Source organism: Mustela erminea, chromosome 1 (assembly GCF_009829155.1).
Source record: "Mustela erminea isolate mMusErm1 chromosome 1, mMusErm1.Pri, whole genome shotgun sequence".
Lineage (NCBI taxonomy): Eukaryota > Metazoa > Chordata > Mammalia > Carnivora > Mustelidae > Mustela > Mustela erminea.
In genome coordinates, this window is record NC_045614.1 from 137,946,011 (window position 1) to 137,970,610 (window position 24,600).

The window sequence follows — 24,600 nt, forward strand, 5'->3', positions numbered from 1 at the left end:
CATTTGGCTAATTTAGCCAAACTGAAACTTTTCAGAGGCAAAGGGCAGAAAACCAGGCATAAAATCACTCAGGCTATTAAGGAATTGGGTTACAGGGAAGGGTGGGTCTTGTTAACTCCAGGGACAGCTGGTTTAAGTGGCCCAAACAAAGTCACTAAGGTTTGGTTTCTTGGTGGCAATGCGCAGGGTCAACCAGACCTTACATCTTCTTGTCATCAAGTCTAACAGGAAAGACTCTGTCCCCTCAAAGCCCCGTTCATCTTTCTCATGACTCCCACTGGCCTGGAAAGGGTCATCCCTCACTCTCTCAATCAATCACTATGGTCAGGAGAACGTGATCTTTCTAATGGGTTTATGTCAGTGAACTCTGCCCAAAGAATGTTGTTTTGAAGGGAAATTTGGGTACATATTTTACCAGAAGTGGGATAAATGGATGTTGGGTGGCAAATACAGGAGAAAGTCCCCTTCACCCCAGGAGAATGCCTTTTAATTGAGCCAGCAATTTATTTACATGGCAGCACGTTTGCCAACGACATAGAAATACTGATATTTCCAGATGTACATCTTATACCTTACTTTTCCCCACCGCCCCGCCCCCCAACACTCACACTCAGTTTGACTGAAAGCTAGAGAGAAGAGTCTCAGAGATATCCTGTTGCTTTATGTGCAGACAAAACCTCAGATCAATAAGGGGAGAAAACCCATGTCAGACACATAAAAGGGGAGAGGAGAGCCTCCAGATATAACAATCCACTGGGTACCACCAATTAATTTATGCATTAGAAGTTTGGAGAGCATTCTCCTTAAAAGAGAGAGAGAGATATAAGACAGCTCATAAGGGATCCCCCAGTGTATTAGGCCTGAGAAGAAGAGTTCTATACTTGGATAGTGAAAGGAAGTGAATTAGCAATTTGGATTGGTGCAAGAAAAAAAACAGAGCCGGTTTGGAGAAATCCCCAGTGCTGGTAGGGATGTTTCATTCAGCCGTTTAGTCTTTCTCAAACAATACCATTAGCATAGTTAGACTTCTCACTGGCCGTTTTGTTTCTCTCTAGGTGCTTTTTTCCACGTGTTTGCTTTAAATATTATCTCCTTCCCCCGCTTCCCTCTTTCCATTCCTCACTGAGCCTTTCACTGATGCCTGCCTGATAAAAGGCTCCCCATCTGATATTAACTTAAAACTTCCTTGATTCTTTAAAGTGAGTTACTCATTAACAGAAGCTAAGTTACTGGTTGTTAGGCAAATCTTCTAATTCTTGCAAACCACTGATCTGCTCAGAGAAGCTTCTCTAAATCTACCGTAGAAATAAGGGAAGCTTTGTGCCAATTGTCAGCACTAAGCAGAAGGTTAGGAGAGAGAGAAGTTACGCATTTGCTGGATCCCACACGGTGAGTCCAGGGGAGGGAAGCAAGTGTACAGCCAGCCTGCAGGACGAGCAGTGCAAGGGAGCGAGCGCAGCAGCTGCCAACAGGGCAGGACAGGACGGGGCAGGAAGGGGCAGGGGCTACCGGGCTGCCTCTGAGCTCCATCACGGGCACCAGCCAAATTACTCTAAAAATCAAGCATTTTACCTTCTATTTCCCATGATGGCCAGAGTTTCCTGTGCTGAGAGGTATGGCTATCTTTTTTCCCTGTCCTTCTGTTCAGCAAAAACAAAAGCTAATTAACGTGAAGTGTCAGAAGCCGCAGTGATGAAGGAGCGGGCTGCGGGAGTGGGGCAGAGAAACTTCCGGGGGCTGGCTGATTATGCAGATAAAGCACATTTGGGAGTTGTGTGTCTAGCTCTGTATGCCTGCTTTTCGGTTATTAGGGTAAAAAAGCCACCTCTCTGTGGGTTATTAAAACATGTCTCTAGGCCTCAGGAGCAGAAAACCGTGCTTCTAGGTTCATAGTATGTGCATTTTTGTTTTATTCCAAAACCGTCTGGGCTCATTTCTATTTCACACTTTCGTTTACCTCAAGAAACATCTCGCAACCTGCAAAGAAACGGGCCCTGCCTCTGATTTTCAAAGAAAATTCAACTGCATCATTCCAGTCAGTGGGTTGAGCAGACACCATTACTGTTAAATGTTGCTCTCTTTTTTCCTTTGGGTATTTTAGTTATCTTACAAACTGTAATTGAATCAAACTACTTTTTTGCTCTTTCAAATACATATTTAAGTTGCTATAGTTATCAACCATTGGAGTGCATGACATTTTAAATTGAAACATGCAGGTTTTCAATTTAAGGAACAGAAAAAATACTTAAGGCATTATTTGAATTGGTCAATGCAGGTGTTTAACCTATGGAATTTAAAGGTAAGTAAAGACACGTTTAACATTGAATTTTCTTTGTAATTTGAGAGTTTGGGTATGTTTTTTGGAAAAAGAAACCTACAAAATTTGAATTAAAAAAAACTTTAGCAAGATTTAAGTTCATTATTGATATTTATAGTGATATAAGATCTATTCAATGTATACCAATATTTATATCAATTAAAAAAATTTGACCTGCAAAGTCAAAATTTATGAAAATGGATACACTATGAAATCATTACTACAGATCACAAATTCTTGGTTAAGAAAGTTTGTTAGACTTTAAGAAATTTACCTCATTCCCAAAGAAAGAAAATATTTCCTATCTGTTTTTCAATAAATTGCAATATGTATTCAAAATTAAGTGTTTCTTGAGCTCTTGCCTTCACAGGTCACCAAACCTGTTTTTTGTAAGTGCTTGTGATAATTAGCCTGCTACAAACTTAGACTGTATGAGTTTTAGAAAAAGACCACGGGCTGAGTCCTTTCGCATCATTTGGAACAACCCAGCCTCAGAGGCTTTCAGTAGAAGTGAATGAAGCTACATATCGTGCTAGAGGAAAGCGAGAGACGCACAGGGAACAATAGACATCTTGTGGCATGGGCTGAAATGTATGCGGCCAATTCCCATGGGAACGCCTGTAGCTCTTTCACTCTGTGTGAAAAAGATGCTCCTTGAAAAGAATCTTTAATCCTTTCTTTCAAGGGAAAATCTATCTGAGAGCTTTACTGTAAGTTTCTAGAACCCAAATGGGTATAAGTTAGTCAGTGGGCATTTATAATACAGGTGAATAAGATGAGAAGGTTTTGATGTGCCGTAGTGTTGTCCAAAGCATAACATAAATAAATGCTGCTATTCTAGAATGTTCTAAAGTGAAGAAACCAGAGAATATCCTAACCCCAAGTTGGAAGCTAGAGGCTAATTTTCTCAGAATAAGTTGGCTTGCTGAGTTATGTTTATTGAAACTCCCCCAAAGAGCCTCAACTTTTTCCACACGTGGTATCCTTATAATGTGGCAATTAAGTCCACCAGTTCATGTGTATTTTTATTTCATAGATCTATGGATGAATAATAGAGTAAACCAGCAATGTTTTATTAGTGCCCATTGAGTGCAGGTCACCTTGAAAAGTCATAAAAAACTTTTTCCTCTGGTGCCTTGCAGGGAATTATACAGTCCATTCTCACTAAGAAATGTGGGAGTGAGCGCTACACTTACATCGAAAACTAAGTATTTGGATTATCCAACCACAAAAACGTCTGAGATGCATTGTATTTCAGTCCATTTCCACTCTAAAAAAAACCTAGTTACTGTTTAGCCATGTTTGGGGGTAAGGCTATTTCTCCAAGGAACAAGACTGCCAAAAAAAAAAAAAAAATCAACAGGGACACTTTCAAGATAGTGCCTAAACTACATTTAAATTTGGGGTAGAGTTCAGCTAGGATATAAATATGATATCCTAGATGGAAAATACCTACACATCTCTAACACATGAACTCAGCGTTGGGCAGAAGTACTGAGATGCATCAGATTTGGAAAGGGATGACCTAAGGACATGTTAACAGGAAAATGATCCACAAGAATAATGACATTAGAGATATGATTGCTGTTACTTCTTGTGTGGTTGCTATATGCTAGGTTCTATGCTGAATGCTTTACATAATCTCATTAAATCTTCCAGCCACCCATATCACAATCCTCAGGTGCAAATAAGGAGCTTAATTAACCAGTCCTGATTTACACTGCAGATAATGGCATAGCTGAGCCCAATTGGGTGTGAGTCCCCACACTCTCACCACTCTGCTCTTCTTCCTAGAATAGGTCCAATTCTGGACCCTATACTCCTTTAAAAATGTAAGAAAATTGGATAAAATCTGGCAATGAGAACCACTAATAATGAATAGAGAACGAGGAAGAGGGAAGCCTAAAGCAGCAGAGCCTGTTCCTTTGAAAGAGGAGACTGCATCATATCTGTAAACGAGAGAATTACCAGCGAAAGGCTACACTTGCTCATGGATGACTGGCTTCTCCATTTTTATAGAGCAAACCCTTCAAAGGGACTCTCCATATGTGGATGGCATAAAAATGTGATTGATCACCCAGTGTCTGGAAAGGTCATTCCCCTGGAGCGTAGGACCTGGTTCAACGGCAGGTGTGTCGTCACTAGGACCAAACGCCTTTGCAGGAGCGTAGCTCTCCTGGGAGTCCCATCCTCGTGATCACACAGATGAATCTGTCTGCAGCTCAGCTTCCCATATGTTTTGCCGGCAGATAAGAGATTTGATGGGTGGTAGACCCTCTATAAGGACAAATTAGAGGTGAAGAGGAATACAAAGAAAAAACATATTTTCTTTGATTTGTTGATGTATTTGAGAGAGAAAGCGAGTGAGAGAGAGAGCAGGCAGGAGAGGCAGAGAGACTCCCAAGCAGACTCCACACTGAGCACCGAGCCCCCACGAGCAGGAATCACAACCCTGAGATTGAGACCTAACCTGAAACCAAGGATCCGATGATTAACCAGCTGCACTACCTAGGCGCCTCTAAGAACATATTTTCTTAATGCACCATTAAGCATTGAAACCTTTAAGTGTTGAGAGTCTCAGGATCTTTTTCTCCTCTAGATTATTAGTAAGATTAAACAAGATAAACATTTTCTTTCAGTGTGACGGCAATATTTTAACATACGAATTTGACTTAAAGTGCCAATCCAAGTGGATTTTTAGGAAGAATCTCCCAGCGAGCGGAGGGGAAAAAAAGAAGGTATGGTTTTTGGTTTAGTGTGATTTGTTCATTTTAGTAGCAACTTCCTGCATCCTTAAATTTGCAACAGTATTAAGCTAGAGGCAGAACAAGGGGACCACAGCTTTTGGAGCTGTGACTCACAGGACAAATGCTCGGTGTTCCAAACTCTGGGTGTGTAGTCCTGGGAGGGCGTGAGGCGTTCACGAAGCCGCAGTCCTCTCTTCCCCAGGCTTTGAGAAATGGCTCCCAATAGCCATTCCGTTCACCTGCCGGAGTTTTTGTTGAAACTGTTTCTTGTGTGGCTTTTTCTATCCACCCCCCTCCAGCCCCGTTCTTCCCAGGGAAAGTATAGATTTTCAGGAACACAGTGGGTTTTGTGTTCTCTGTTAAAAACAACTTTACTTGACTGGGGCAGGCTTTCTGTTTCACCCCGGGAAACAGAGCCTTTCTCTCAGAGGCAACTCTCCACTGGGTGAGGTGCCGCTTGTCACCTGACCGGCTCTGGCGATGCCAGTGGCAGTAGGCTGCATTCCTTGAATTCTTCCGCCCGGCACCAAGAGCAAGCACAGCAATGAGCAACTTCAGGTTCACTGAGCTGAGTGGATTCCACTCGCCGTGCCCTCGGAGCCCGTGGCTTGGATCTCCCACCCAGTCTCAAAACAGACAGCTGAGTAACAGCAAGCTGCCCGCCTTTGAAGAGTAGCACACAGGTAAATCCAGTTTGTGGGGACAGCTGGGACTCCCTGATATGTGTCACATGGGACGCATGATCATTTTTGTGTGTGGTGTCTGCTTCTCCGTGCAGAAACTTGACTTTCTGAAAAAAAAAAAGATACTAAGTAAGAGAAGTGGGCTTCAGATGAGGGTCCCTTAAGGATTAGGGAGAGAAGCTAGGAGAGCAAAAGCTGGGAATAAGAAGGGCTTTTATATGTCGGTTTTTGTAATTCCAAAAGTACGAGATTGGATGCTGACCTACTTGGAAGTGAATCTTGGCTCTGTGTGTAACCTTCGACGCAGTGCCTCACCAGTCCTTTTTCCTCTTTGGTAACCATATCTACCTGCTGGGTTGATGGCAGAATGGAGGAGAAAGTCTCTAGCAAAGAGCTGAGTGCATGGAGAACCCCGGCGGTGCACACACGTGCATGCTTGTGTGGGTTCAGTGGGTGCATCTGTATATGTGCATATAGGCCACAGGACTATGGCATTCATAAGGGTAGGGAGTTTCTCAGAGGATGAGGTTGAACTTGATCTGTCTCTGACCTTCTCTACTGTTGCAGAGAGATCAGCCCGGGAAGCCAGACACCTGAACAAAACATTGACCAGAGCTGCTGAAAAATAAATAACATGTCTTGCTGATCCTTATCCAGGAAGGGGCGGTATAACATACCATATGGGGTGCCCTTTACATGAAGACTGATAGAAGCAAGGCAGTTCAATAATTATCACACGTGGTCATGTATACAGCTGATAGGGCTTCGTTCTGGGAGACCAATTACCTTCAGTTCTGACTCTGCAGCTTACTACTCTCTGGGTGTTCCTGGGCTGGTTGCTTTCCTCTCTGAGCATCCGTTTCTCATCACATGGAATTCTCATGAGAATTAAGTGACTCAGTCCTCAGGAAGCACTCATAGTAGTGCTTGCCACATGGTAAACACCTGCTAAACATTAGCTGTTGGTGTCATTATTTGACAAAAGGCTCTTTTATGTGTTACTAGCTTTGATCTTCAAAATGACCTGGTGAGATGGACAAGGCATGCATTAGCTCCATTTTGCAGATAAAGAAACTGAGGCTCAGGGAAGGGAAAAGCATGCACTGAACCTCAGTCTGCAGACAAGCAGCTGACTTAGTATATCCTCAGCACGTGTGCATTGAATGAAACCTGTCTGAAAATGTCTGGCCTGAACACCATTTCCTCCACAAAACCATTCGTTACCAGGAGAGATCTCTCTCTCCTTTGTAATTCCCCAAACTTCCTTTTATGGGACAGAGGAGACTTTCCTCTGGGTCATCCTTGTGTTGTAGAATGTTTGGTGTAAGTCTCACCTCTCCCTACCTCTCCTTAGATGTGTGAAAATTCTCATGGATGGTGGTGTTTTGAACAGTACTGTTTTGTACATGATGGATACTCAAGGGTAACAGCTGGAATGTCGGGCTCCGTACGAGGGGTCACTGTGGGTGTGGAGAGAACAGAAGGAGACCAGGGAAAACCTGGGGTGCTCCTGTCGACCTGTACGTATTTCTGCTCCATCTCCATGCTCAAGCCATGCTATGTCTGGGGCAGATGTCTCTGCTTCAGGAAAGGTGAGATGTTGACCAACAAGCTGGCTGGTCAAGGTGAAATCACTTCCAAAGTCCATCCAATGTCTTATTTTCCTGAATATTATTTCACTGAGACCCTGTCACTGCCAATCCCTGAAGGTAGGGAGAGAAATGTGTTCAGGGGACAATTCAGGAAAACATGGTCCTAATTTTTCCTATAGAGACTGTACTCTATGTTCCAAATCTGCAAGGGTGCACTTTACTTTGTAGGACTCTCACTCTTTTCTCTCTCCAGCCCCCAAAACTCTCCCCAAACCCCCACCCTCAACCAACTCTCCTGATTTTCTCTTCCTCTAAGCTTCTCTTCCTTGTGATTTTCCTGGTGTATGGTTGGCCTAAACCCCAGAGTATAGATGGGCAAGGATACAGAGTCCCTCCTTCCTTCAGTGTCGGAGGGAAGAGAAATTCATTTCATGCTTTATGACACCACCCATATCTTCATCTTCAAATGTTAATAATGCTCTGAGGACTTTTACTCCTAACAGTAGCTGTGCATGAAGCTGTATGTGAAATCAGCATGTCATACTGGTAATGAACCGGGAGCCTACCCCTGGAATCTCTGGGTCCAAATCCCAAGTCTCCAGTTTGCTAGCTGTGTGGCTAGGGCAAGTTATTAATGCCTCAGTTCCTCACCAGTAAAATGGGGATGAAATTTCCTTCTATAGTTATTATGAGGGTTAAGTGCGCTAATGTTTGCAAAGCACCCAGAACAGTGCCTTGCATGAAGGCAAGGCAATGAAAGCATATGAAAGTATTGGGTATCATTTTTCTAGAGCTGGTAGATAGCACAAAAGTTGCATGTAAGTAATATTGCCCTTGAACAGCCCTTCCGTGGCCTACAAACTGCACTGATAGAGCTTATTTAACAAGCACACAGTGGGGGCGCCTGGGTGGCTCAGTGGGTTAAAGTCTCTGCCCTCAGCTCAGGTCATGATCTCAAGGTCCTGGGATCGAGTCCCACATTGGGCTCTCTGCTGGGCAGAGAGCCTGCTTCCTTCTCTCTCTCTCTCTCTCTCTCTCTCTACTTGTGATCTCTCTCTGTCAAATGGATAAAATCTTAAAAACAAAAACGAAAAAAAAAACAAGCACCCGGGGAAGGACTGGGCTTGTGTTTAGAGACCACATTGCATGGAAAGTATGTACCTTTAAACTTTAACATTGCATTCAGCGCCCAGAGGTGCCTTCACAGTGACAACTCGGGGAGGGGGTCTGAGATCACCCAAGGGAGCAACAGACTCCCCTCTCTTCCACACTCATTCTGGGAAACACATTCCAAGTGAAAGGCTGGGCAGAATTGCCTACTGCTTATATTCTTATATTAAATAAATCAACCTCGGCTCTCACTCTCTGAACATGTATCTGCATTTGTAAGTTACATGAGATGACTCTACTTCATTGTAAACCACAGGGAAGCCCACTGGCCTGAAATCAGGAGAATAGCACCGCTTTAACTACCATGGAGACTTCGGGAAGTCGATGGCTAAGGTCTCTACCTGTGCAAATGGTCTGTGATTTTATTAGGCCCAGAGGGGAACTGATGAGAAAAATCAGATACTTACGCTGTACCATTGCCCTTCTCTCTGTGGACTGTTCATCGAGTAAGAAGTATAGTGGGACTTTATTACTTCAACTGGGGAATAGAGGGAAGGTTGCCTTATCCCAATGCCTTCCCTCTTTAGCCTGCATCACAATGCTATCACTTGCAAGTTCGGTGTTCAAGTTCAAATTCATACTCCCATTCAGCAGAGATCTGTAGCCTCATACTCCCAGGCAGAATCCTTACTTTCATTTCTACTTGTTTAGAGAGTATATATGAACAAGGCAAGTGTTGAGATCACCTCCTGGATGTAGGGTGGGGGGGAGCTTCTGTTGTCAGTATAGGAAAGAAACCCAGCCAAGAAGGCAAGCACTGATTTCCCTGTCCAGGAGTAAAGAGAAATTCAGGCAGTGGTTCTAAGAGATGTTTTCTGTGTTCCGTCTTTCCTTTCATTGCCCTTTTCTGTTTGGTTTCCATGGGAATCTGTTTGGGGAAAATCTGGTGAGTGCTGGGCATATCAGTGCTTGTCCACTTGTTTCCTTACGGCATGAGAGAAGGAGAAGCATATAGAAAGCGGGCAAGTAAGTGTGAAGGCTAAGCAGCTTTTTAAGGTTTATAGTAAATTCTAGAGAAACCTAATAATTTTTGGCAAGACCTTTCAGGAAAAAAACAAACAAAGGAAGAGCTCATTTGAAAGTCATCAAGTCAGGATCTGTTACTCTGTGCACATTTCCAAATGTCTTTTTTCCTGTCTCTGCTGGGCACCAAGTTCATATCCTGAGCGGGCCATTCTACTAATACTTACATTGTATCATTTGTTTCTTTTCCAGAGAGAGTCAAAGAAGACCTCAAATTCTGGAGAAAAATGACCTTGCAAGGATTACAAAGTATACTTCCTACTGCATGTTTTTGTCTTACTAACCTCTGATGACTGAAACATATGGCCCTGGGCCTGCAGAAAGTCCATTGATTATCGAACTACTCATCATGCATCAACTGTTCAGACTGGTTTTAGGACAAAAAGATCTTTCACGAGCTGGGGACCTCTTCTCCTTAGATGACTCCGAGATTGAAGATAGCCTGACAGAAGCTTTGGAGCAAATTAAAATAATTAGCTCATCTTTGGTAAGTAAACTAGTTTTTAAACTAGATACCCGAAGTAACTTAGAGCCAAATAATTGTATGTGTATGTTGGGGGAAAGAATCTTTGCATGGGGAAAGAGGAAAGAACACTTAATATTGGTTCCTTTTAACCCAGCTCTATGGTTTAGTTTAACATCTAAGAAATAACACCAGGGTAGTCACTGACTTATGGGGGCAGCGAGGCTGCCTACTGCCCACTCTCAGGGACCAGAACTTGGGAAATTGCATACCAAGGAGGAATTATCACAAAAAGGCTTATCTAAGGGCTGTTTTTCTATCCTCGAAATGATACAGAGAGGAGAGGGAGCAAATCCTGGGAAAAGCAGATGGGCCAGGTTATATGACAGCATCAGTAAACAAAGCAGGGTGTGTGGAGGAGGGTGAATAATGGAAGAAGGCAGGATGACACCTCCTGCCACACAGGTAACAGGAGACAAGGACAAGGATCACTCTGTTGCCAGAAGTGACAGTCGCCCAGGGCTTGATAACACTGACTCCGTGCATTTCTATACAATCTCCATTAAAAAAAAAAAAAAAAAAAAAAAAAACAACTCTCATTTTACTCCTTTTTCTATACCCACCTATTTAATTCAACTCACCCATCATTAGCCTGCAGTGTGATCAGACAAATTAAAAATCCCCATCAACCCTCCCATCCCTTTGTTTCTCCTCAATGTCAAGATTCTATATTCTGAAAGCACTTCCTAAAGGGGGTGGATGTGGAGTGCCCGGTGTAGTTTGCTGTTGCCTTTCTTCACTGTGCTTGGACCCTCCATGAGGTTAGTCCCATTTCAAAGGCCAACTCTCCCAAGCATCTCTTGCGCCTTCGCAGCTCAGTAACGTTTGTTAAGACTTGGCACAGACAGCACCCGGGCAGAGGAAAGAGACAGGACTTTAACCATAAAATACTGAATTACCAAATGTGTACACATTTCACAGATCACGGCATTCTTCCATGTTTTAATGGAGAGATGTTTGAAAGGCTTACCAGCAACCAGCGTGGCTTCCTCCCCAAGACTGTCAGCCTGCTCACTTATTGGCTGCTATGAACACACCATGTCCCCCCTGTGGCCAATGAAGTCATTGCCCAAACACTCGTTTCTCAGCTAACGTCTTTGACAGCAGTTATGTGTCCATATTTATTTTTTTTCCCAGAACGTTAATCAGCTTAGTCTGACTCAAAACAGAAAGTATTCCTGGTACACTTCCACCTTCCGGGCAGGATTTCTGTGCTGTTTCCAGCAGCCCCTTCCTTCACAGTCCTGTGGAAACCAATTGGCTGAATATGCCACTGATTTTCATCTTCTCTAATAAGAATATAGATATAGGTATCTATAAATAGGCATATATAGATATAGATGTATTCCCCGAAGCCTATTTCCACTAGAGGTCACTACTGTCAGTGATTTCTTTGGTTTTCTTCATCAATTGCTTATTTTAACAGATGTCAAATTTAGAATTTTAGGACAGGAGAGTTCTGTTATATAACCCCACTTTTAACCATTAAGGGAGGCGGGTCCCTTGTCACCAGGAGCACTGTCTGTCCTTTAAGCCCTCTGATCAGCAGCCCACCAGACCAGCAAGGCTGGAGAGCTAGTGGTTCTCCTGTGGTCTTCACCTGCTAACTTCAATCATGTCTCACTTCCATTTCTCTATCCGTAACAGTGGCATGAGCAGATGGGTGGCAGAATAAAAAGAATTTGTTTTTAGAGGAATTGTGCAGATCAGTTCATTTTTTCTGTTTGTTACTCAATCCTAGTCGTAAGTGTGTCTCAGTGTGGAATTCCTTCTCCGGTTCCATTCCTTTCAAAGCCAGTTCAAGTTTCATTATTCCTGAAATGGCTTCTAGTGATTCTAGTTCATAGTGATTACTTCCTTCTAAAAATACGTAGTTGTCCTTTGGCATGATACTCTGTTCTCATAGAGAATCATCTGTTCATATGACCTCCTCCAGGGCAACTTCCACATTATGGAATCCTAGATCTATGTTTTCAGCCTTGATATCTCTCCCTCACCTCAAGCCCCTGAGACTTGATATCCATGATCTCAACACAATCTATCTGAATGAGAAGTTATCATCTTTCTTCCAGCTGTACTATCACTTTCTTAGATCTCCAGATTTGCAACCTGGAGTCACTCTTGACATTTTTCTCTCACTCTCTCCTTTCTCTCTTCTGTGGACACTACCTGAGAAAAGCCTTTTCACTGGCTCCTTCTTTTCCCTTCCTGCTCACTATCCCCCTGCCTCAGGCCATCAAAACAAATTTGACCTCCTTGCCTTTGGTTTTACTTTTCTCTAGTTCAGTGTACTAACAGCTACCCAATTAAACTTCCCCAAAAGAGTTTATTGCATGTATCCCGTTGTCCAAAATCTTTCCATGATGCCTTAATGCCCATGACAGTCCATGACCAATGCCAGCCATTAGTCCACTGAACAAACATGGCCACTCTATGGCCCACTTCCTTGTTATCTGTAGCCCATCTTCCCCTTACTAGGGTTTTCCTAATAGCTTAAATCTCAGTAATCAATTCTACTTCTCTACTCCTCTTTACAAACAAAGAACTAGAAGGGATCTTCTAAATCATCTTTTCCAACTTCTTTCCAGCCCAGAAATCCCTTCATTATGATTCCTGACAAGCAGGTGACCGCTCTTTCTACCCTTGCTATGATGAGAACATAGTAAGTTTCTAATGTTTTTTTTCCTGCTCCTTATTTTTCCTTTCATAGATTTCCTTTTGCCATTGCATGAAGCCTCCATGGAGTCTTCAGTCTGTTTTCTGCCTTGCCCTTGCCAGGACAGCAGAGAGGGAAAAAGTGGGGACACCTTGTTATGCCAATCAGATCTTATTTCCTGCTCGTTCCAGAAAAAAGTCAGTGAGGGTGATTTGTCATGATGATGGTGCTCAAAAGAGATAGCCCTTTGTTACTGTTATCCAAACTTTTCTGTTGCTTATGACCAATCCTAACTTACAAAGAGACAGTTGTTCCACTGTCAGAATTTTGAATTGTTAGTGTGTTCCTCCTTTGGGCCAGCTGAAATCTTACTCTTTGTATTGTCTATACATTATTCTTTGGTCTGTTCATTGCCCCAACAATCAAGAGCATAACTCTGTTCCTATAAGAACTTTAAACATAGGAAGATAGGTATCAGGGATCCCTTAGCTTCTCTCTTCTCAGCACACATCCTTGGTGTCCTAGTGTTCCTATGTTTTTCCATGACAAAGAAGGAGCCTATGGCAGAGAAAGGTTATACTACCTCACATTTCCAGGCTTTATCTGGAAGCTGAATTTTGTCAGTACATGAAAAATTCTATCCAAATCATGCTCTCCAAATGCAAGACTCAGAGGTATAAATTAGAGTGCTGATTTACTGATTTACAATGAAAATTATAATTCATGTCAGAATTTGTGTGCTCCCATGCCATCCCCACCAAGTGTATTACCCAGTCTTTCTCTAGACAATAGATATTATCATTGATTAGGTTTCCTCTTCCTCTGTTAGGATCATGTCCAGTCCTATCGCCCTATATTTAACTCACCTGTAGTCAGTCATGTACAGATAGCATGTTGGGTTAATCCCACTCACACAAGTGTATTTTTTTTTTTTTTTCACTTAATTCTCAAAGGGCAATCTTGTTTCCTTATTTTTGGAGAACATCCCATCGTAGCTCCCAAGTACTGCCTACATTCTCAACATTTTGGTTTCTTTCCCCTGGAATTTTCCTAATTTATTATTGTAATTTGTCAAGGCCAAGTACTGAAACCAACTGCTTGGAACAATTGCTGATAATAGTCAGATACTCTGTTTCTAAAATTTCTTTTCGACAGTAACATTACACAATTGGCCTCATTTATCCTGTCATGTACCAGAACCCTCAGCTTGAATCAAGACTTGTAATTAGAGAACTTGAAAAAAAAATTGTAGGCGTACTGTGACACATTTTAAACCAGTGTAATAATATCCTTTCCCTCAGGCCCTCATTCTAGGACATTCATACCTTTTAAAAGTTATGATTCTGTCCAGTATATTACTTCTCATTCCCATCTTTGTAGAACCTGAAAATTTGGCAAGCAACTCCTCAATCCTTTCCCTAAGGTCATTCACACAATCACTCAACCTTCCTAGATTCCATTCTATGCTCCTTGCCCTGTTTTCCACTAGTTTGTCCAAAATATTGCTGGGGATACTTTGTCCTTATGTTTTGTTTTCAAAATGTGACTGCTCACTTACAATTCTCTCCAAGTTCCTCAACGTGCCTTTAAGTTTTGTCTTTTCATTTCAAATTCTTTCTGGACTACTTTCATCTCATGATTATTTCTTCTACTACCCTGGCTCTCCTCCCAGACTACTTTCTCCCTAACCACTCATCCTCTTTCCCCTCCTCCTTTCCCACCATGTTCCCTTTGCCTAAACCCATATACGTTACATACATCTTCTAGGTCTCTTTAGTTTTTTTTTAAACCAACAAAAAATGTTAGGCATACACAAATTGCCCAATTTTTAAAATTAGATGAAATTGCAATCACTTGCATATTTTTCTCTGCTTTAAATCTCCTCCCTTTCCTCCCAAAGTAACCAATATCCTGACTATGGTATTTATCCATGAATGTTTTATTTCTTTACTACACATGCATAGCTTAAACATCATTTGTAGCATTGTATTCCATGTTTTTAAACTTTATATAAATGGTGTCATAAGGCTCAATATAATGTTTCTGAGGTTTATCATGGTATAGGTAGTCCCAATTAATTTTTTTTGGAGGAATGGAATGTTCCACTAAGTGACTATGCCATACTTTGATTATCCATTCTTCTTTTGATGGACATTTACTGTTTAAACAGTGTTGTAGTCAACATTCTTACAATCAGTGTTTTTGGCAAATGTGTTAGTATTTCTAGTGACAACAACTAGGAGGGAAGACACTGGCTTGGTGGTTCTATATACTTCCGGGTTTCTGATATGGCACCAGATTGTTCTTCTCTACAGTTGTACCTACTTATACTCCCATCAACCCTGCTTGAGGTTCCTAGTGGCTTTATATCTTTACCAATGCTTGCTGTTATCAGATTTTTTAAGTTTTTGTTGATTTAAGTGAACCATATCTGATTGTTATTTAAATTTGTATTCCCTTCATGATTGGGAAGGGCAACAGATCATTTTTTTCATGTTTATTTGCTATTTGTCATTTGGGTTTCCTCTTCAGTAAAGTACCTGTTTATGATTTTTTTTCTCTTTCCATTTTTCCATTGAGGTTTTTAAAAAGACTTTTCTTATTAATCCGTAAGAATTTTTTCTATATTCTTGGACAGACCCTGTCATGTATGAATGTTACAGCTCTCCTATTCCCAATGTAGCTTGCCTTATGCCTTTTACTGCACTAAGTCCTGATATCTGGTGGGAAAAATATCCCCAAACTTCTTTAAAATATTAGCTTCCCAATTTTAATGAATGATTCTGTGACTATCTTGATAGGAATTTTGTTATAGCTATGAATTTATTTGAAGAAAATTAACATCTTTATGCTACTATCTTCTTATCTGTGGATACTGTATACATATATATTTACTTAGATATTCTTAAATAGTTTTATGATTTTTTCCCTAAAGATCTTAAAAGTCTTGTAAGTCCTTTTTTCCCCTTTTTAAATTTTATTTATATTCCATTAGCCAAGATACAGTACATCACTAGTTTCAAATTTAGTGTTCAATAATTTGTCAGTTGTGTATAACACCTAAGTCCTTTTTAAAAAATGTAAGTATTTTAGATTTTTTTAGCTGAGATTATAAATGACATCTTTTAAAAAATATTTTCCAATTATTTTTCAGATGATTAAAACTTGCATCATGATTATAAATCCAGTAAACTTATTCAACTCTCTTATTAATACTAATATCTGTCTATAAATTTTTCCCACTATTCAGCAACACTTATTAGGCACTTAAAATATGCCAGATACTACAGATGCTGGGGATACAAGAGTAAGAAAAATAGACTAAGAAATCTCTGTTCCCTTTTATTCCTCTTTTTTTAAGAACTGATTAATTTTATCAACTGCTTTTTCTACTCTTAAAGTAATCCTATTTTCCCTTTTAATCTTATTAATGAGGTGCATTATAATAATTGATTTTTAAAATACAAAGCCATTATAACATTCTGGGATAAAGTGAAATTTGATATTAATTTTAGTACATTTCCTTATTTGGTTTAATATATTTTTTTTAAAGATTTTATTTATTTATTTGTCAGAGAGAGAGAGAGTGAGAGCGAGCACAGGCAGACAGAGTGGGAAGGCAGAGGCAGAGGGAGAAGCAGGCTCCCTGGCGGAGCAAGGAGCCCGATGTGGGACTCGATCCCAGGACGCTGGGATCATGACCTGAGCCGAAGGCAGCTGCTTAACCAACTGAGCCACCCAGGCGTCCCTGGTTTAATATTTTTAAAGAAGCTTTGGAGCCATGAGATTGGCCTATAATTGTCCTTTCTTCCACTGTTTTTCCTTGACTTTGGTATCAAGTTATATGTACTTGGTCATAAAATGATGTGGGAAAAGTTTCCACATTTCTGTTATCTATGAGTTTGTAAGATTGTGACAATCTATTCCTTAATTTCACAGAAAACTATAAAATCCTCTTGACAGCATGCAGTTTTTTGGGGTGGGGGGGCCGGGGGAGTGGTGGTGCTGGTCAGTTTTTTAAAATTCATTTTAAAATTCACTAAATTCATTTCTTTGAAGAAAATTGGGAAGGGTTGCTTTAGTCACTTTTGGTAAATTATCTTTTTTAGGAAACTATATATTTTATCCCAGGTTTCAAATTTATTGGCATAAAACTTTTTTATTCTTTTTGTGTGTGTGTGTGTGTGTGTGTGTGTGTGTGTGTGTGTGCTGCTGTATCTGTAAATGTTCTTTCACTGATCTTTTCATCAGTATAGTCGGAGCTTTGTCTTTTTAAAAAGCTTTTAATTTATTAATCATCTGTATAGGGTCTTCTATCTCATTGATTCCTTTTTAAATGTTCACTAATTTTCCTCTTTGATCTTTTTCTGATTGTTTTCTACTGTTCTTTTTCTAATTCCCTCAGGTATATGATTAGCTTATTGTTTATTGTTGTTGTTTGTTTTACTTTCTTATTTTCTGATATAAGCATTTGAGACACTCAATTTCTTGCTTGTACCATAAGTTTTGAGATATAGTATTTTCATTATAAATTCTAAATTCTTATTTTGATTGTGACTTCCTTTTTTGATTCATCAGGGACTTAGAAGTTTGTGCTTTAATTTCCAGAAGAATTTCTGTAATCTTTTTGTTGTTAAGTTGAAATTTAGCTGCGTTGTTGTTGGACAACATGAATGGCAGGATACCACTTGTTTAGGCTTGGTCGAGACTTGTTTTGTAGCACAGTTGATGGCTAATCTGTGTAACTAACAATGTTCCAGGGATTTTCCCAAGAGCTTACCACATGTTAATATATTTAGCCCTTTCAATAAACTTCCGAGATAAGTGTGCTAATATTCTCTCCATTTCATAGATAAGGAAACTGAAGCACAGAGAGGTTAATAATTTAACTTGTCCAAGACTATACAGCTAGTGAATAATCAAGCTAAGAATCAAGCCCAGAGAATTTGGATTCAGAAACCTCTTAGCCACTACACTCTCCTGACTCTTTAGACTATTTAGATGTTATATTTGTGCTTGAGAGGAATGTGTATTCTTGAATTAGTGGGTAGAAGGTATTAAGTAAGTTGATGAAAGAACTCTATTTTGATTGTATTGTCTAAGTTCTCTAAATCCTCAATAAATCTGTGTTTGTTTAGACAGCCAAATGCTTAAGAGAGGTTTAAAAACTTCCCACTATAATTTTGGATTTGTCGATTTCTCCTTGTAATTTTGTCAAGATTGCTTTATAAATTTGGGAGCTTTTTTAAAAATTGAGGTATAATTAACATACAGTGTTATATTAGGTTCAGGGCACAACCCGTTGATTCAATCATTTTATACATTACTCCATGTTCCCCCACAGTAAGTAAAGTCACCATCTGTCGCCATATGAAGTTTTTACAATACTGTAGCCATATTCCCTATGTTGCACTTTTCATCTCTATGACATTTATTTTATAACTGAAAGTTTTTTACCTCTTAAATCCACTTGTTTTACCTGTCCTCCCACCCAGCTCCTCTCTGGCAACCTCCAGTTCTCAGTACTTGACAGTGTTTTTTTGTTTGTGTTCATTTGTTTAGTTTCTTAACTTCTACATGAGTGAAATCATATGGTATTTGTCTTTCTCTGGCTTATTTCACTTAGTCTATCTACGTTGTCTCAAATGGCAATATCTCATTCTTCTTTATAGCTGAGTAGTATTCGTGTGTGTGTGTGTGTGTGTACTTTTGTATTAATTAGTTTTGGGAGAGTTATTTATTCCTTGGAGAACTTTTACTTTTTTTATTACATACACATTGTGCAACATTTTCTGATAAGTTTTGTCTATTTTCTTTGAAATAGTTACCTATTTCCTCTTTTTCTTTTTCCTTTTTGAATTCTCACATCCTTATAACTTAAATATAATTTGTAAACACCATGTCAATAGATTTTTTAAATAATCCAAATTGAAAATTTGTCTTTTATTAGTAAATTTAGTCAATTTATATTTATTATGATAAATAATATACTTGGATATATTTCTCCATTTTATTTAGGGTTTCATTTCCTAATTTTCTAAATTTCTCTTCATCTTCTTTGCATTTTTTTCAATTGAGTGAAATTTTATCTTTTCATTTTCTACCTCTGTTGGCCCTGTTGGTTTGAAAGTTATATTCTATTTCTAATTTTTTAGTAGTTACCTTTGAAATTTTAACAAACATAGTAGGCATATATTGTCAATTCCAAGACAGACAGTTTTCATCTATTTATAACTCTGAAACAAGTATATATTTTATAGCTGATTACAATCTTACCATTCCTGTTGGTCAGGTATTAAGCATAATAAAGTTGCCATTGCCTACATGTGCATAAATTTTCCATAGCTTTTCATACTGTTAACATTCCAACTAAATTAAGTACATTATTGTTACTACTAGTGTTGGGTTAAGTGTCCACTTAAAATGCTTCCAAAGCTTCTAGATTATAATGTGGTACTGAAAAAAACACTTATTGAGTATGCAGGAAGGCATGGAAAAAGCACCAGAGTATAAATTTTACATTAGTGAACAAAAATATTCATCATTGTAGGAATGATAGGAATTCCACATTTTCTCACAAAATAATAACTGAAAGCTTTATGGAACCCAAAAAAGAATGTACTTTTTTTTGTTACTGAGATATTTGTAAAATATTGTCTATTATATCGTAATAAGTAATGCAACTGAAAGCAGGAGAAACAGACAATTCTCTTGGAAGGCATGAAAGAAATTTCTGAGAAATAAGAGGCTAGCCAGTACCATCAATTTATGTCTTGCATGGAATTCTCTTTAAGACCTGATATAACCAGGGGTGCCTGGGTGGCTCAATGGGTTAAAGCCTCTGCCTTCAGCTCAGGTCATGATCTCTGGGTCTTGGGATCAAGCCCTGCATTGGGCTTTCTGCTCAGCAGGGAGCCTGCTTCCTCCTCTCTTTCTGCCTGCCTTTCTGCCTACTTGTGATCTGTCTCTGCCAAAGAAATAAATAAAATCTTAAAAAAAAAAAAAGACCTGATATAACCAACAATTTAATTGGCAGTCTTCTCTCTTTCTTCATAATGGAAGATCTCACAATTGACACCATCTTACATTTGATGGGTTACAATGATGTCTAAAGTTATTCAATAGCTCTTGTCTATTACCATCAGGACCTTGGAATACTCTCATGCCCCTCTCATACATTATTGTTAAGCAGGACTTTTAATTTCATCTTAATACCTTTGAAACTATTCTTTAAAATTGCTGATGTTTAAAAAAATTGACCCATTGTTTCAAGCACCTAGTATTTCCCCATTTTTCCCCTCACTATTCTCCCCCCCCTGCCCCGTTGTCTTCCTCTCTTTTTTCTTCTGCATCCAAGTTTCCACTTTCTGAAATATACATATTAAATGTCCTTTCAGTGAAGATCTATTAGTGATAAATCCTCTCAATGTTTGTCTTTTCCAAAAAGCTCCTTGTTTTGCCCTTAACTTTGAACATTGATCACCTGGGCTTGGATTTCAACACTTGATCTTAGTCAAAAGGCCAAGAAGCGATGGGCTTGGAATTCTAGCTGGGTAGTGTTTTTATTTCTCAGTAACTCCTACCATTGCTATTATAAAAATCCTCTGTCAGTTTGACATTCTTTATACCTACTCTATTTTTTTATGCTTTAATAATTTCTCTGTCTTTGGTGTGTTCCAAGGTTTCATGATTATGTGTCCGAATGTGGTTTTATTTGTATATCCTTACTCAATCCTCATTGTGTTTTGTGAGTTTGAGGTTCATGCTTTTTGTCAATTTTGGAAATTTAAAAAATATTATATCAAATACTCTCTTCCATCTCATTTTTCCTTCTGAAAATTCTACCCATTCCACTCATTTATGCATTCCACAAGTACTTTTGTGAGTACCTATTATCTTCTAGACGTTGGGAATATAATCATAAACAAAGCAGACAAAAACCACTGCCCTCACATCCTTCATATTCTCTGATTTTAACCTCCATGCCTTTTAACCTCTTGTATTTTTCATCTATGGAATATATTTTCATTTCCTCAGCTCCATATTCCAATCCACTGAGTCTTTTTTTCAGCTGTATCTTATCCACTATTTCATTCACTCACTGAGTTTTTCATTTCTTGAAGTTTCATTTGTTTTGTTCTAACATCTTTCTTTTCCTTTTAAAAGAGATTTAGTCTTTGTTTATAAGAATCTTCCTTGATACAATGAATCATTTTGAACATATAATTATATAATTTGGGGTCAATAATTCTGCTATCTGCTTTTTGACTGTCTAATATGCCCCAAGTTGTACATCTTGCCATGTGCTCATATTGGCTTGGTTCCAATGTTTTATAAGTTTGGATTTTTTAATTTGGTTTAAATAAAATTTTACTCATGGGAGTACTGGATTATTTTAGCTGAGTGTTCCATCCTTCAAAGTCATTTTATGTTTGCTTTTGCTTTAAGTACCAGTGACATTATCAGCTCTGGGATCATTGGTGCTTCTGGTGGAGTTTTTAGTGTCTCCACCTTGAGGAATCTTAGAAGGGTAGAATAAGTAAGGTGTGTATACATGTGTGCTCTTGAAAGCAGGAAAAATGATACATAGATCAATATATTATTAGTATGTGTTCTGTATAGAACGTGACAGTAGGAAGAGAATAAGTATGTGAAATTTTTGTGCTGTACATTATGAATTGGTTGTGAAATTAATGTATAAAAATATTGTAACCAGGGGCCCCTGGGTGGCTCAGTGGGTTAAGCCTCTACCTTTGGCTCAGGTCATGATCTCGGGGTCCTGGGATCGAGTCCCACATTGGGCTCTCTGCTCAGTGGGGAGCCTGCTTCCTCATCTCTCTCTCTCTCTCTGCCTGCCTCTTTGCCTACTTGTGATCTCTTTATGTCAAATAAATAAATGAATTCTTAAAAAAAATTGTAACCACATATAAGGAAGTATTTATAACTCACTGTATGTTAACAACATTTATCTGCACTTATGTGCCAGACACTATTGTAAATCCTTTCCCTATGTTAATTAATTTAATCCTCACCATAATAGCAGGAGATAGATATTAATAATAGGTTGATTTTTTAAGAAAAGATAATCATTTTTTTATTCTCTACAATTTAAGTATTTTTCATATTTTTTTATTTTTATATAAACATGTAATGTATTACTAGTCCCAGAGGTACAGGTCTATGAATCACCAGGTTTACACACTTCACAGCACTCACCATAACACGTACCCTCCCCAATGTCCATAACCCCACTACCCTCTACCTACCCCCCATCCCGCAGCAACTCCTCAGTTTGTTTTGTGAGATTAAGTGTCTCTTATGGTTTGTCTCCCTCCCGATCCCATCTTGTTTCATTTATTCTTTTCCTACCCCCAACATTGCATCTCCACTTCCTCATATCAGGGAGATCATATGATAGTTGTCTTTCTCTGATTGACTTATTTCACTAAGCAAAATACCCTCTAGTTTCATCCATGTTGCTAATGGCAAGATTTCATTTCTTTTGATGGCTGCATTATATATCCTACTTCTTCTTCATCCATTCTTCTGTTGAAGGACATGTAGGTTCTTTCCATAATTTGGCTATTGTGGACATTGCTGCTATAAACATTCGGGTGCATGTGCCCCTCTATGGTGATCTCCTGTCTCCTTTTCTGTCTTAGGTGGTTTTCATTAAATGCAGCACTTGATTAAAAAAAGGGGGGGCACCTGGGTGGCTCAGTGGGTTAAAGCCTCTGCCTTCGGCTCAGGTCATGATCCCAGGGTCCTGGGATCGAGCCCTGCATCGGGCTCTCCGCTCAGCAGAGAGCCTGCTTCCTCCTCTCTCTCTGCCTGTCTCTCCGCGTACTTGTGATCTCTGCCTGTCAAATAAATAAATAAAATCTTTAAAGTTGGAAAAGAGAAGGAGGATTCTTCTTACTAGAATTAACTGTCCTTTTAAAATATATATATATATATATATATATATATATATATATATATATATATATATATATATATATATCTCCTTTGGCTATTCGAGGTCTTTTCTGGTTCCATATAAATTTTAGGATTATTTGTTCCATTTCTTTGAAAAAAATGGATGGGATTTTGATAGGGATTGCATTAAATGTGTAGATTGCTTTAGGTAGCTTAGGCATTTTCACTATGTTTGTATCTTTAGGGTAAATATTCAGTAGTGCGATTGTTGCGGTGTAGGGTAGCTCTATTTTCAACTTTCTGAGGAACCTCCATGCTGTTTTCCAGAGTGTTTGCACTGGCTTGCATTCCCACCAACAGTGGAGGAGGGTTCCCCTTTCTCCGCATCCTTGCCAACATCTGTCATTTCCTGACTTGTCAATTTTAGCCATTCTGACTGGTGTGAGGTGGTATCTCATTGTGGTTTTGATTTGTATTTCCCTGATGCTGAGTGATGTGGAGCACTTTTTCATGTGTCTGTTGGCCATCTGGATGTCTTCTTTGCAGAAATGTCTGTTCATGTCCTCTGCCCATTTCTTGATTGGATTATTTGTTCTTTGGGTGTTGCGTTTCCTAAGCTCCTTATAGATTTTGGATACTAGTCCTTTATCTGATATGCCATTTACAAATATCTTCTCCCATTCTGTCAGTTGTCTTTTGGTTTTGTTAACTGTTTCTTTTGCTGTGCAAAAGCTTTTGATCTTGATGAAGTCCCAATAGTTCATTTTTGCCCTTGCTTCCCTTGCCTTTGGCAATGTTCCTAGGAAGATGTTGCTGTGGCCGAGGTCGAAGAGGTTGCTGCCTGTGTTCTCCTCAAGTATTTTGATGGATTCCTGTCTCACATTGAGCTCTTTCATCCATTTGGAGTCTATTTTTGTATATGGTATAAGGAAATGGTCCAATTTCGTTCTTCTGCGTGTGGCTGTGTAATTTTCCCAGCACCATTTGTTGAAGAGGCTGTCTTTTTTCCATTGGACATTCCTTCCTGCTTTGTTAAATATTAGTTGACCATAGAATTGAAGGTCTATTTCTGGGCTCTCTATTCTGTTCTATTGACTTATGTGTCTGTATTTGTGCCAGTACCATACTGTCTTGATGACGACAGCTTTGTAATAGAGCTTGAAGTCCAGAATTGTGATGCCACCAACTTTGGCTTTATTTTTCAATATTCCTTTGGCTATTCGAGGTCTTTTCTGATTCCATATAAATTTTAGGATTATTTGTTCCATTTCTTTGAAAAAAATGGATGGGATTTTGATAGGGATTGCATTAAATGTGTAGATTGCTTTAGGTAGCATAGGCATTTTCACAATATTTGTTCTCCCAATCCATGAGCATGGAACATTTTTCCATTTCCTTGTGTCTTCCTCAATTTCTTTCATGAGTACTTTATAGTTTTCTGAGTATAGATTCTTTGCCTCTTTGGTTAGGTTTATTCCTAGGTATCTTATGGTTTTGGGTGTAATTATAAATGGGATTGACTCCTTAATTTCTCTTTCTTCTGTCTTTCTGTTGGTGTATAGAAATGCAACTGATTCCTGTGCATTGATTTTATATCCTGATACTTTATTGAATTCCTGTATGAGTAATAAGCATTTTTGAGTGGAGTCTTTTGAGTTTTCCACATAAAGTATCATATCATCTGCAAAGAGTGATAGTTTGATTTCTTCTTTACCAATTTGGATGCCTTTAATTTCTTTATGTTGTCTGATTGCTGAGGCTAGGACTTCTGGTACTATGTTGAATGGCAGTGGTGATAATGGACATCCCTGCCATGTTCCTGATCTTAGCGAAAAAGCTCTCAGTTTTTCTCCATTGAGAATGATATTTGCGGTGGGTTTTTCATAGATGGCTTTGACAATATTGAGGTATGTGCCCTCTATCCCTACACTTTGAAAAGTTTTGATCAGGAAGGGATACTGTACTTTGTCA

At 39.2% G+C, this 24,600-nt stretch overlaps 1 protein-coding gene across 17 annotated transcripts in view; it reads left to right on the forward strand.

Moving 5' to 3' along the window:
• Positions 1–1,147: 1,147 nt before the first annotated feature.
• VEPH1 (ventricular zone expressed PH domain containing 1) overlaps positions 1,148–24,600 on the forward strand; it is a 254,356-nt gene continuing 230,903 nt past the window's right edge. For 4 of the 17 annotated variants that reach the window (XM_032343600.1, XM_032343615.1, XM_032343577.1 and 1 more), the window contains exons 1-2: positions 5,462–5,747; positions 9,725–10,019. In XM_032343600.1, the coding sequence (XP_032199491.1) occupies positions 9,822–10,019 (198 nt within the window). In that variant the 5' untranslated portion in view covers positions 5,462–5,747; positions 9,725–9,821. The other 13 variants (XR_004285805.1, XM_032343587.1, XM_032343551.1 and 10 more) reach the window with 12 other exon arrangements.